The 13,581-nt window shown below is 50.4% G+C and overlaps 1 protein-coding gene across 20 annotated transcripts in view; it reads right to left on the bottom strand.

The window, feature by feature from the left end:
- MARK2 (microtubule affinity regulating kinase 2) overlaps positions 1 to 13,581 on the bottom strand; it is a 56,886-nt gene that overhangs the window by 26,224 nt on the left and 17,081 nt on the right. For 2 of the 20 annotated variants that reach the window (XM_008541276.2, XM_070565235.1), the window contains exon 1: positions 4,946 to 5,086. The exons of 12 other annotated variants lie outside the window; for them this stretch is intronic. In XM_008541276.2, the coding sequence (XP_008539498.1) occupies positions 4,946 to 4,981 (36 nt within the window). In that variant the 5' untranslated portion in view covers positions 4,982 to 5,086. Of the gene's footprint in view, positions 1 to 4,945; positions 5,267 to 13,581 lie in introns of those variants that run through there. 6 more of the 20 variants (XM_070565239.1, XM_070565242.1, XM_070565234.1 and 3 more) reach the window with 5 other exon arrangements.

Below are 13,581 nucleotides of genomic sequence, written 5' to 3'. Positions count from 1 at the left end.
CAGCCTTTCCACCTGGGTGCAGATTTAACCCTTTATCTCTACCCTTTCCAGTGTGGTTTCCTTAAAGGGTCTTCAGGCTGGGGAAGGCCGGGGTCCTAGCCAGCTCCAGCTCTACACGGGAAGGTGCTGAATAAGATGTGTGCCTCTTTCCACTGCATCTTTCTCTGGGAGTGGAAAAAACACTAGCTGCCTACTCCTCCAGTTTCAAAGAGGGAGTTGAAGGAGGAGGAGGAAATGTCAGATGAAACACTGGGACAAAGTTTGCTGCCCAAGAAGTCACCAAGGCAGAGATCAGAGTCAAGCAGGAGAAGTAGTAATAGAAACCACCTAAGGCTGTCCCCACTACTCTTGCCTCAGAACTGTCCCCACCTAGCCAGGCTGCAATGTGGCTGCTCCACCTAAGTGGCCATGAAAAATCCACTGGCTGCTGTTTCCATCAGCAGACCCCCACTGGGCGGCCCCTGCTCACAGTGTTGTCTTCCTCCTACAGCAGGTCTTCCAAACCCAGCAGGCAAGGGCACCTGAGCTCTGCGGTGCGGGGTGCCCCCGTTTCCGGTGCTGCCTGACAATGGGTCAGATCAGCCCAAACTGAGAATTCAGTCTCACCTGTCCCTCAGAACACCCACGGGAGACGAGTACAGCGCTCAACAACATTTCTCGCAGGAAGTGGTGTTTTGTCGTTGTCATCCAGAAGGACAACTTACTTTTCTGATAGATCGTGCTGCAACTAGAAGTACTGAGGACTCTTCCACAAGCAAATCTGTCGCAGCATATTAGTCAAGAAATCCCCAAATTACCAAAAGTTCCGTTCTGAGAAGGGACTATTTTTCCATAGAAATATGTTTCAAATGGAGGTTGTGTCCTCAGGCCAGCCCATGAGAGCCCACCACGTATCTAAAGTAGTATATTAGCCATACTTAAGATGTAAACTGTAGTCCAGAACAGGGAAATGAATTCAGTGTTCCAAGGTGGGACCTAGGAACGTATCTTGGTTCTCCAAGCAGCAGGGGTAGCAGAAACTGGGGCTCTCTAACCGACAAATCCTGGGTGAGGGGTTGAAACAAGGGGACTTGGGATGGGGGAGGGGGCTTCAAAGCATTTGGGGTGTTCAACTAACAGGGAGGGTCTAAGGAGCTGTGAACCCAGGTGAGGATGAGGAATGACGCTAGAGGAAAGGAATTTTGAGTGGGTACTGCCTTACAGAAGGGGAGGAAGCCCAGAGAGAACATTCGGCTAGAGAGAGACAGTCCCCCAACATATCAGGGGCAATGCTCTTTAGAACTGTCTCCTTGTTTGGCAACTGAAGCCAGAGAGCGTGCCTCATATCTACCTCACTGGGCCTGTCGCTGCCACTGCAGTCTCAACCCTGAGCGGAGGGCAGACACTGCTGGATCCTGCCACTAAGTGGCCATGACGTGGGCAGGTGCCTCGGCTAGCCTGCCAGGTCAATGCAGGAGGGCTCACTGGTCAGAAGTGAGGTGGAGAAGACTGAAAAGCACAAGCTCCTCAGTGAGACTAAGCACATGTCAGCTTCTGACTCCCGGCCTAGGTTGCCCCCGGAGCCAAACACTGTTGATTCTCTGGTGGCAAGGACAGTTCTACTCTCTAGTGCCCTAGCTGTTTGTGCATTTGGCCCAGGAGCAGAGAGTACAGTAAGGGAGAGGAGAGCCATTTTCCATTACAAGTGCCTTCTTAAAAAGCACTTTTTAGAGTTAATTCACCTTTTCAGAAAGAATCCTAAGAAGAGAGTCTGACTGTACTGGTTTCCAAGAAAAGGGAGTGGTCCAGAGAAGGGCCAGCTCAGCCCTGGCCATGGCACCGGGGAGATGTGGGATCTGGAGGTTCTGAGCTTTCTGCCCTCTGATATGAACCCAGGAGCAGGGCTCTTTGGTGCAGATTAGCTCACGTGGTGGTGGAAGCCCTCAGGAGCTAGAACCACCAGTTAACAGGTGGGGGTGGGCAGGAGGGGGTCACTTTTGGGCACTGTTAGATGTACTATTACACAGACTGCAGACAAGAGAATGCCGGTTATTTTGAAGGAGGCAAGCAGCCAAGTCTGTAGCTCTCCACCTCCGAGTCCACTCAGAGAGGGCAGGGAAGAAAGGATGGCTACAAAAGGAATACAGATCCTCCACACCAAATCCTGAAGGGCAGCTCTAATTGCCAACAGGCATAGTGGCTTAAATAAAGACCTGAAGCTTGAGAGGAAAAACCCACACAGGATACATCCAATCAGAAGAATCTAGCTGGGCAGCAGGAGGCCACTGCTACCCATTCTGCTGTTCTGTCTAGTCCATGAGACCACCAAAGACAAAAACCCCACAGGCATAAACGGGTCTTTACCAAGAGAAAACAGAAGGTGTTAAGTCAGAAGTCACCGAATATCCAATAGCGTCCAAAACACTTAGAACAATGCCTGGCATCCCCTAAATGCTCACGACACGCCTGCTATTATTACTGTCATTCCATATGCTCTCCCAACTTAGTCTGCAGGTTACCAGAAAAAGACATGGCTTTCGGCTTTAACTTCTCTTACCCAATGATCTCCGCAAATGCTCTACCTCTCCAAAACGAGATGCATCTTTTCCTACCGGCCCCGGAGAGCTCTCGAGTCAAGGCCAAGTTCTGGTCATCTATTCACATGGCTTGGACGTGGACTTGGGTTTCCTGCAGAGCCAGAAAAGGCTCCAGCAACTCAACCATTCTATCCCTTCCATAAAAGGCCACTCTACTTTCCCCTGATAAAAAACACTTTAAACATACACATCCCACCCTAGGAAAATCCGGAGTGCACACCACAGCTCCTGAGATATACAATGTCAGCAAGCTTGCCAAAATCTGCCAGATATATGGACCTGGAAACTTTGCAAATCAATAGTCACAATGGGATATGTGACTAGTATTTACAACACACACACACAGACACACATACACACAGCATGGCTGGAGTCCCTGACTGTGAGGCCCTGGAGAGCGCTGCCTTTTCAGGTGTGAGATGAGGGAAACCTGCGTGTGGGCGTGCTGGTGGCGGTGAATGCTCAGCCGCACTTTCAGCTCCCGAGTGTCTCTGGCGTGAAGACTCGGCAGCCTTCGGTGGCAGCCAGGCTCCCACCACCAGCTGTCCTTCACACGACATAACAAGAGCACTGTTTGGGAAGACGGGATTTTCGGTGTTGGGTTTTGTATCCCACGAATTAGTGTGCATCTGTCTCAGGGGCAGTTTCCTGAAACAGCTGCACGTCTTGGGCCCCAGCAGAGAGGATTTGAGACACAGGAGAAAGATAAATGAGCTGCCAGAAGTAGGAATTCAAGGATAATAAAGGCAAGAAGGAATAAACTGTCTAGCTGTCTCTCGCTCCTGTCCCCCGGGAGCCGACCTGTCCTACCTGGTCCTCGCCAAGGAAGCACATCCTCTCCCGTTTACTTCCTTGGCAGACCCAGGCTTCCTCCCAGCGTCTCCACCTCTTTACCCTGACAGCTCGACCCCGTCAAGTGACCACGGTATCTAAAGTTGAAGCTGGTTACCCCAGGAAGAGATAACCAAGGTCATGTGAGCTGGCCCGACACGTTCCGCTGCACTTGTTTATAGGCAAGAGGATTAAAACAACCTGTCAGGGGAGGGAAGGGGGCAAACCCTGTGCACAGGGCAAGCACTGGGAACACAGCAGAGAGGCCTCCCGCCAAGAAATCTTTCGCTCAAATATAAAGCAGAAATCTCTCACCAAATGCCAAACCAGCTAACTATGCCAAATACCACTTACGATACAGTGACCCTGAGGCACCGCTCAATTTTTCCAATGTTCTGTGCGTGAAAGGTTTGGGTTTTTTTGGGGGGGGTTGGGGAGACTAGAGGGATGAACAACACAGGCCCCCATAAAGAGCCCCAAATTAAATTAACAGCCAAGCAAAGCCTTTCTGTGCCACCAAGAAGTGTATGTGATGTGGGGCTAACGAAAGTTTGAGGGTACGTTTGAATAAGGCAAGCACTCAGTTCTCAGATGCCTAAACACCCAATCAGAAGTCAAACTACCGAAGCAGAACTTGCTGTGACCATTTCTTGTCCTACACAAAGTCAGGACTGGGAGACAAGGCAGAGGGCTGGGGCAGCAGGAGGTCCAGAGACCAGGGCAGGGGCATCCTCTCTAACCGGAGGGTCAACCCGACAATGACAGCACTGACCACAAGACACAGGGAGGAAGAGGGGAAGGCAGCACCTGAGCCTGTGGCTCCAGGCAGTCTAGGCTCTCGACAGCGATGCTGCAGATGCTGGCCCCTGGCTCTGCGAAATTAGATTCTTTCTCCCCTGCTCTGCGAAACCATTTGTCACAGCCCCTAAATAACCAATCCTCCCCTCTCAGCAAGCTTGGGCTGCTCTGGTCTGATCTCTGCCATGGGCACTCAAATCTTAGGAGCAAGAGGATGTTTCCATTTGGGTGTTCCCTTGGCTGGCTGGTGAGGTCAGCAGAAGAGGGCTGGGGTGGTGTCCCTTCTCCAGCCAGCCAGAGGCGGAAGGTGAAAGGCCTGTCAGCCACCTGTGCTCCCTCGCCAACATCCCCTTTCTAGCACAGGAGCAGCTCCCACTTTCCTAACCGTCCATCCAGAGTCTTGCTGAAGCCCGGGAAGATGCACCTAGCCTATGAAAACTGAAGGTAGTTAAGTCCAGGTTAGGAACTAAAGAAGCTGGTTTGGAGAAAAAAGGGATATTGTGCAGCAAGGGATTCCAAGAATAAACTCCTCAAACCACCCACCAAGCTTCTCTGAAGAGCAGGGGTGTTTAGAAGTGCTTTCCATTTCCCCACACCATAGAGAACAGGGTGGCCGTAGGCAGACACACACCTGGGCCATCATCTCCCCTAAGGAGCGCTGGTCTCCCTACCACAATGAGCCCACGCCCGCCAGAGGACCGGCCTGAGACAGTAACGGGCTCCAGAGTTCAGATACTCACGCGTCCATTAATCTGCCTCCAGATCACTGCTGTCATGCAGAGTAGTGAGGCGGGCTGAGTCCCACTCTGAGCCTCTGAGCCGGTCACTCCAGTTTGCTTGGCAGTGTTGGGGGCAGGAGGGGGAGGAGGAGGAAGGGAGATTATGAGTCTCTATTTTCAAGCCCCGCCCCTGAAATCAGGGAGGGAAGCAGCTGGGTTCCCGTTGCAGGAGAGCTCCAATCTCTGGGCACTACAGAGCCAACCAGCTGCACAAGGAGAACTCTGGGGAGCGTGCACATCAAACACCCTGGGAAAGGAGGGGAATCCAAGCCGGGCAGAAGTGGGTTGGTCTCCTGCCAAGAACTCTGAATGGTACTCCTATCAGAACTAGAACATAACAGGAGGTGGGCAGGTTTATGGTCTCTGGGGAAAGGCAGGAGGGGAAACAGTAAAAGCCAGACTAGCATGGGAACAAAACTCGCTCCCTGGCAGGAGAGGGGACGGCCCAGCTGTCTGCAGCGCAAGGTCCACACGCAGTCAGGAGTGAAATTCTGTCCCTGTACGCCTTTCTGAGACCGACAGTCCACACTAACCTTAGGTCAATTTTCACACGCTTTGCCCGCTGCTCCCTGAGCCCTGCAGTTTGGAGCAAGGTCACTTCTACAACCCAGTAAGCTAAGGGCTGCCCCTCAAGCACTTGTGCCCCCGCCACCCAATGATGGGAGGGGAGGGGGACTCTCACTGGCTGTGTTGTGCAATCTAGTCTGTGACCAAGGACAAAGCAGAAGCCACAGATGACAGCCCCTCCCACGGGGAGGGGAGAGAGCCTTTGCCAGAGTAGAGCCCAAGGCTGCCACAGAGAGGTGCTGTTTAGTGACAGAAATGTCTGTCAGAAGTGGCAGAGGGATGGACACCAGGTACTTCCTCTTTCTCACCAAGTGCCACCATCAGCCTCCGCAGGCTGCCTCTGAAAAGCCTGCAGGACCTCCGGGAGCAGCAATGGCCTGTGAGTCACTCCCCACAAGGAGAGGGAAATTGGTCCTGATCCTGCTAGCTGGGCCGGAAGAAGCCCCACAGTGTCCTAACCCAGCCCTGCTCCAAAGCAAAGGCCAGAGTCCCCCCAACCCCCAGGACCGAAACCTGGGACAGCCTACTCTCCTCCTACATCTGCACATAGGAAAACCAGTCCCTCTCACCCTGCAACATGGGCGGGGTGGGGGGGGCTCACCAACAATCATCTCAGCAGGAACCCAGCACCCTTAAGCACACATGTGCACACACATGATTTTTACCTATGTGTGTAGACATATGTGCAAATGTCTGTGTAAATAAACATATACATGGAAAGCTGATTTTCGTACTAGACCCACATGGTTTCCGGGTTTTTCCTTCAGCTGCATTACGAGTTGGCTGGCTCCCTTCCTGTGCCTGCAGATCCAGCCTCAACCTTGTCCCTTCCTAGAGGCTCATTTTGGGCTCCAGGTACCTGTCTTCAAACGCAGAACGTTCTCTCAGACCTCCAGGCCTTTGCTTCAGCCTCCTGCTGCCTAGAACACTTTACCTCCATCGTCCGCTCCCATTCTTCTTCCTGGTGAGCCTCAGCTCAGGCATCACTTCCTCCAGGAAGCTTTCCCTGCTCCATCCCTCTGGCATCCTGAGGTCAGCTCTTCCTGCACTAGGACTTCACTGCTTGCTGAACGGCCTGTTTTCTTCACAACTCTTTTTTTTTTTAGGAAGATTAGCCCTGAGCTAACTACCACCAATCCTCCTCTTTCTGCTGAGGAAGACTGGCCCTGAGCTAACATCCACGCCCATCTTCCTCTACTTTATATGTGTGACGCCTACCACAGCATGGCTTTTGCCAAGCGGTGCCATGTCCGTACCCAGGATCTGAAGCGGCGAACCCCAGCCCGCTGAGAAGCAGAACGTGCGAACTTAACCGTTGTGCCACCAGGCTGGCCCTGTCTTCACAACTCATGGTGACGGTCCTGTTCACCATTACACAAGACAGAGCGGCGGAAGGGATATTCCCAGGACTTAAGTCATCTCTGTCCTCAGTACCGAGGCACAGTGCCTGGCACTTTACAGGCTCCCTTGAGGCTTTCCTAATCCATGAAAAAAGTCAGAGTCAGGGTCCTCCTGCTTTTTTCGGAGTGACTCCTTACCCAATAGCTCTTAGCACAATCCGTGTGACCCCTCCAACTTGGGTCAGGGCTATAGTGCTGGTGCCCACTGTTTTACATCTGGTCCCTAGGCCTTCTGGTGCCTCTGTGGACAGAGTCCCTGGCAGGATTTCAGAATTCATCCCTGGGGTGTGGAGCTGCGGCCTGCTGTCCTTCCACTTGTCCTCTCCTAGCCTCCCTTCTGCCGTGAAGTCTGCAGGTAGCCCCCACGCAGGCCTGCCTCTGAAGTGGAAGCAATGGGGGTATACAGCCAAGGTCTCCAGGAGAGAGCGATTCTAGACCCAGCTCCATCCAGAAAGTCATACTCTTGAGCAAGTCATTCGCTCTCTTGGGACCTGTGTTTCCCGCTTGGAAAATGAGGCTGGAGATGAGCTCTGAGGGTCTGTGCTGTGTGAATGGGAGGGCTCTCAGTGCCTCCGTGCTCACAAGCCTTCCAGCCCTGCCTCTGAGACCGCAGCAGGAAGTGGGCCAGGTCTGCACATCCTGAACACATCTTGACCTTGGCTTACATCGCATCAACCTCCCTACAAGTCTGGCTCCATAAGTAAACCTCACCTAAGGTGCCTTGGTCACCAGGCTCACACCTTGGAAAATCTCTTCTGCCTAGGGCTGAAAAAATTAAAGTTAACCTAGGTGACAACTCTGGACTTAGAAACACTAAAACCTTGAACTCAGGGTGCCCTAGGGAAGGATGCTCTCCCTCCCTAGGCTCCATTTACCCACAATTTACAAGCTCCTCACCCCTCCCAGCCTCTCTGCACACCATCAATGTGGCCACAAGGCGCAAGGAAAGGCACCATGACAGACAGTCTATTTCCAGCAGGCCCCAGGGATCTGCAGCCTTAGTCTGAGCAGCTGAGTAGGTGCAGTCCCTCATGGGGTATGTGGCACACCTAGTGCCTGGCACCTGCCCCCACCGCAGCGCCACTCTGCAGCAGCTCGGCTCCTCCGAGGGCTCCTGGGTGGGGAGCTGCCAGCCTGCCCACATGGGTAGGTGATCCATGAGGAGAAACTGACTTGGCAAAGCCCAGCAAGCAGCAGTTTCAGTCTCCCTGCCCAGAGCAGGGGGAGGGGAAGGCAAGTCCAAGCAGACCAGTCCAACAGGTCCTTTTTCCACCACCCTACACAGCTGATGCCTTCTGCACTGGTTCAGAAACAGGAGATTCAAAAGCCAGGTGGAGCTTTCACACCCTGAGTCACAAAGGCCAGGGAATCAAGAAGGAGCAAACGGTCATCTTTCTCACCCTTGCCCTACCCACAATGGTCTTAGAAAACAGGGCCCCTGACCTCACAGCTCTTGGTCAATTCAGAAAAGCCACGGATCTCCCCTGAGATGCTCAAAGAAAAATCTGGGTCCTCGTCATCCCCAGGCGCTGAGGCAGTGTGAAGTCAGTTTTTCCTGTGCCATGCTCCTGAGCTCTTCTCCCACTATAAATAACTCCAGCCTTCTGATACAGACCACATGATCTCTCCAACTCCGGACAAAACTCCCAACACTCAGCGCACCTCTCTCTGTTCACCCATCCTCAGAAGAGGGATGGATGAGGTCAGTTTAACCAGAAGCAATAATGTAGCCAGAGATGCCGTGTATCAGGGGTAAGAAGAGACTCAGCAAAACCAGGAGGGCTTGGCTTTCTGGCTCTGGTCCCTACTTTGGGAAGCCAGACAGGGTTTCCTCAGCAGCGCATTCTCCCTCGGTGATTTCCTTTCTGAGTTCCTAACACAATCCAGTAACAGGGTAAACCTTCCCCCTTATCCTTTTATCCTGAAAAAGTTGTTCTTTTTAGTCCTTATTGCACCTATTAAGACACCAATTAAGACTTGTGACTTATATGGCCAAAAACTGGACAGACAGATGTCTGATTTCCAAATCAATATGGAACACTTCCCTAGGGGAGGTTGTAAGTGGAAAATAATGCCATGTTATAATTTTTCTTACTTTTTATTTCACAAATAATTGATTGAGAGATGACCACATGCAAAGCACTCTAAGAGATGCTGAGGGAGGAAGGGATACAGAGAAAGATAAAATAAAATTCCAGCTTTCAAAACAGTTGGTTATATAGCAGGAGAAATAAGCACAAATCACACAACCTGACATGGGACCAAATCCAGGAACTAAGGTTACAGTCTGCCTTTCCTCCCAGTTTACTAGAAGTCTGTGGCTGTTATTTTTCAGGGGAACCATTGGCTGAGAGATCTGAAGATCCTAGGGCTCGCTTCTAGCTAGGACCACGAGTCTGCCAGAATCTATCGAAACCCCAGTGCTTCAGTGAACGGGGATGCCCACCCAGTGAGCCCACTATGGTGAGAGTCGTGCCATGCTGGCATAAGAGGAAGCCCACCTAGGGAGACTTACTGTAAGAATCAATCATCTAACCTTCCTCGTCTCATCCCCATCTGGAAACTGGGCACAGGCCCAAAAGATAAGCGAAGATGACACGGGAAGAACATAAACACAAAGTCAAAGTTGCTCACAACTCAGCTCACGGAAATGAAGGCAGAAAACCCCCCGAGTAACAGAACAGCAGAAGACGCTCTTGGAGATTTGGAAGGGATTCCTGAAGTTCTGCATCCAGAACCCCCAGACCTCAGGGCTAGCGGAGACGAGGGAGGCAGATTATCTATTTTTCCTTTCATTTCCCAATTATTGCTTGTCAAGCCTGGTCTCCCTCCTTAATTCCCACACAATCAGTACTACAGCTCAGTGCACACCAATACTCGTTTTTCTTTTCCTTCTCCCCAAAGACCCCCCGTACACAGTTGTATGCTCTAGGTGTGAGTGCCTCTGGTTGTGCTATGTGGGATGTCGCCTCAGCATGGCCTGATGAGCAGTGCCATGTCCGTGCCCAGGGTCCAAACCGGCAAAACCCTGGGCTGCCGAAGCGGAGCGCGCAAACTTAACCCCTCGGCTACACACTGGCCCCCATCTAGCCTTCCCCTTCAAGCTTCCAGCAGTGTCAGAGCTCTTCTGGAAGGTAGCAGGAAGGAGCGAATACTCATTCCTGAAAGTGCCTGGAAAGAAATAAAAATCCCCAGACAAATGGAGAAGATTCTATGCCATCTAAAAAAAAAGTCAGTTAATTCAGGGCCTGGGGCTAAAGAATAAGCTGAGGTCCTCCTCTGTTGGGGGAAAAGGAATCCTGAAGCTAGTTCTATCTTAAAAATGGGAAAAGGCTTGGTCCAAATCACCTCAAAAGAAAATCACTTCCTTAAATTAAAAAAAAAAGTAGGTGAGGGGGAACTGGTTTGTTCAAACCTTTCCTGTACAGAAGAGAGCAGATTAGCTACGCAAGACTCTTCTGGAATGGTTTACCATGAAGAATTCTATAGTGTAAGTATTCTGAATGTGAAACTGGGAGTTCAGCACCTAAACATGCATTATTGAGAAAAATCCTCACACCACAACCATAACGAAGGTTTAACATCAGCGGGTGACATTTTGTCATTAGGACTGGTTTTAACAGTGTGGATTTGGCAGCTTGCCCCATCGGCTGTTTCACAAGCAGTTTCTGTGGTTTCAAGAAAGGCAGGCTGTTTGCTTTTAAACACTATCTTAAAAATATATTTCAGAAAAGGGTTCCACCATTCCAAGACAGAAGGAGGGAATGAAAACCAAACCAAATAAAGGGATCTGGTGCTACCAAACAGAAAGGGAGCACACCAGAGGTGCCGGGGAGGAAAAGACATCACGCACCACCTGCACGAAAACGGCAAGACAAGGCAGCTGAGCGATCCCTGCTACCGAGTTAGAAAGTAAGGACACAGAAATGGCACTAAAGACATGTGATTAACAAAGAGAAAGCCCTACACAGATCTTCATCTCTCCAGAAATCAACTTACCTGGCTCAAACCTATCTGTTTATTTAAAAACAAAACAAAACAACTCCAACACTTCCACATCAATGCAAAAGACTGTCATCTAATCAATTAGCAGTCACACCTCTCTGCCAGCGTGATGTGGTAATTAAGGTAGAGATTTTTCTCCCTGGGAATACAAGTACAGAAGGGCAGAGCCCCTGCGGACCTAACCCATTATGACAGCCTTTTCATTAGCAAGAAAACACTGCCGCGCGCTCTCCAAGGAAGCAGTGGCCCGCATCACTAAAGAACACCTGTGTGTGAACAGCAGCTACTTCTGTGGAGAGACAAAACTATGTTGGAGGGGCCGGCCCTGGTGGCGCAGTGGTTAAGTGTGCATGTTCCACTTTGGCGGCCTGGGGTTTGCCGGTTCGGATCCCGGGTGTGGACATGGCACCGCTCAGCAAGCCATGCTGTGGCAGGCATCCCACGTAAAAAGTAGAGGAAGGTGGGCACGGATGTTAGCTCAGGGCCAGTCTTCCTCAGAAAAAGAGGAGGACTGGTGGCCGATGTTAGCTCAGGGCTAATCTTCCTCAAAAAAAAAAAAAAAAAATGTTGGAGATGGGGAGCGGGGAGGGGGAGAACCACTCCTAAGAAAGCCAACAGGCTGTGCTTCTCAAAGTCATTTATGTGGGTCTTGGTTTTTCCAGTATGACAGAAAGGGTTCTAAAGTGATTTAGAAATGGCATATAACCGTGATCTTGGAGGAATGAATCAGGTTTGAACACAAATACAATCATATAGTTGAACTCCCTCTTTCTCTGTGAAGGCAGCAGAGAGGCACAAGTGGATAACGGATGCTTGAAGCAGGGGTAGCGGCTCACCCCTTTACCCTCACCCCATGCTGGCATCTTCAAATAGGCTCAAGATTTCAGAACCTAGCTAATAAAAATCAAAACCTCTACCAGGATACAGGAAAAGGCACTACTGCCAGGGTGAGACAAGCAAGTAAATCAAACTATAAACTCATAAACTCAAGTTAACTAACATTCTACAGAGGAGCACACAGCAATCACTCTCACTAAACACAACTGCAGACATCTAGGAGGACCACATGCAGAGCCATGGGGACCAGCTAAGCTCAACAGAGAGACAGGAATCAAAAGAAAGACTGAACAAATGCAACAGGAAATAGTGGCATATTACACAAGCAACGGGACAGACACAGCAGGATGGCCAGAGTTCAGCTCCCAGGATTGAACTGGCAAGTCCCAAACGCACACAGAGGCCTGGCACTACCAGCTACAGCGCTCAGTGCCCTTGGCAGCCAAGGCTAAAAACGAGGAGCTCTGGGCCTCTGCCTCTGTAGTGGCACGTAGAGGGTTGTAAAGAGAGAACGTTCGTTTCAGAAGGATGCAATGTACACAGCTGAGATACACACAAAAGCTTTTTTCTTCTATTTTGGGTGGGGAGAGGAGGAGTGCTCCACAAAAAAGAGTTCTAGAATCCCAGTATTTCATGAGTGCCACAGAGCAAGACAGTCAAATCTAGGACACCAAACTGCCCTATGCTATGGGGTGCTGACTTGCTGCCTACCAATTTTAGGTCTCAGGACTGTGGTTTTTCTAAAGGGGTTCTCGAAACTCCAGAAGATGAGAAGAGATGAAGAGGAGAATCACAAGCCAGGATTAAATAAGGTCTTAAAGAAAGTTTCCCAGCTTCTGTACGGGGCAGTCAAGAGCAGGGAGGTAGGGGCAGAGAGCTGCATCGCGCACGGCACCACCCTCGCGCTCTGACACAGGCCACAGGAGGGGAAGGAAACAGTCAGGTCAGAGGGGACCACGCACCACTCCCAAGCCAACCTGGGCGATTTGTTTAGCCCCTCACTGATTGGGCTAATCCTAAGGGATCTTCTCCTGCCTGTACACAACCGAAGCCAGGGCCAAAAAAGTCTCACTGTGACACTGACACACACTCTGGACCACTCGGGTTTGTACCTTGAACAAGTTACTCAACATTTCTGGGCCTCTGTTCCCTCTGTAAAGATGGGAAAATAGTAAGACCTACTATCTCACGAAGATTAAATGAGTTAATGAATGTAAAAGAGCTAAACAAGTGTCTAGGACAAAATAAGTGCTCAATAAATGTTGCCTATTATTTTGTCAATCGCTAAAGACACTAGCCTCGGGGCAAACCCACCCTGTGAGCCAGATGGGTATGGGCACTGTCCCCTCCTCACGTACTCAGAGGCCATTCCCTTTAAGAGTTTCCCAACCACTTGGAACAGAGTAATGTACTTAGAGGGCCATCCAAGAGGCACTGTTACTGAGTCACCGCCTTAGCTGATAGAGTGAACAAATCTCCTTTGAAAGCAAAACTCTATCTTCCACACAGACCAGTGGCCAAAGAGAGAAAAAAAAGCACATCACGTTCAATTCTGGAATTGAAATGAAAGCCACATGTGAATCTGAAAAGAAACATGCTTTGCGTAAAAAGCAGAGGATTATGGGACTTGCTGAGTGATGGGAAATGGAGCAATAATCCTCTACTTTTATATATGTAGGCTCAAATTGATATAAATTAAGCACTTGATTAAACAGGTTTTGTTTTGTTTCTTTATCATTATTTCTTTTCCTTTTTCTCCCCAAAGCCCCCCGGTACATAGCTGTATAT

Source organism: Equus przewalskii, chromosome 11 (genome assembly GCF_037783145.1).
Source record: "Equus przewalskii isolate Varuska chromosome 11, EquPr2, whole genome shotgun sequence".
Classification (NCBI taxonomy): Eukaryota; Metazoa; Chordata; class Mammalia; order Perissodactyla; family Equidae; genus Equus; species Equus przewalskii.
This window is presented reverse-complemented; position numbering and strand designations above follow the sequence as displayed.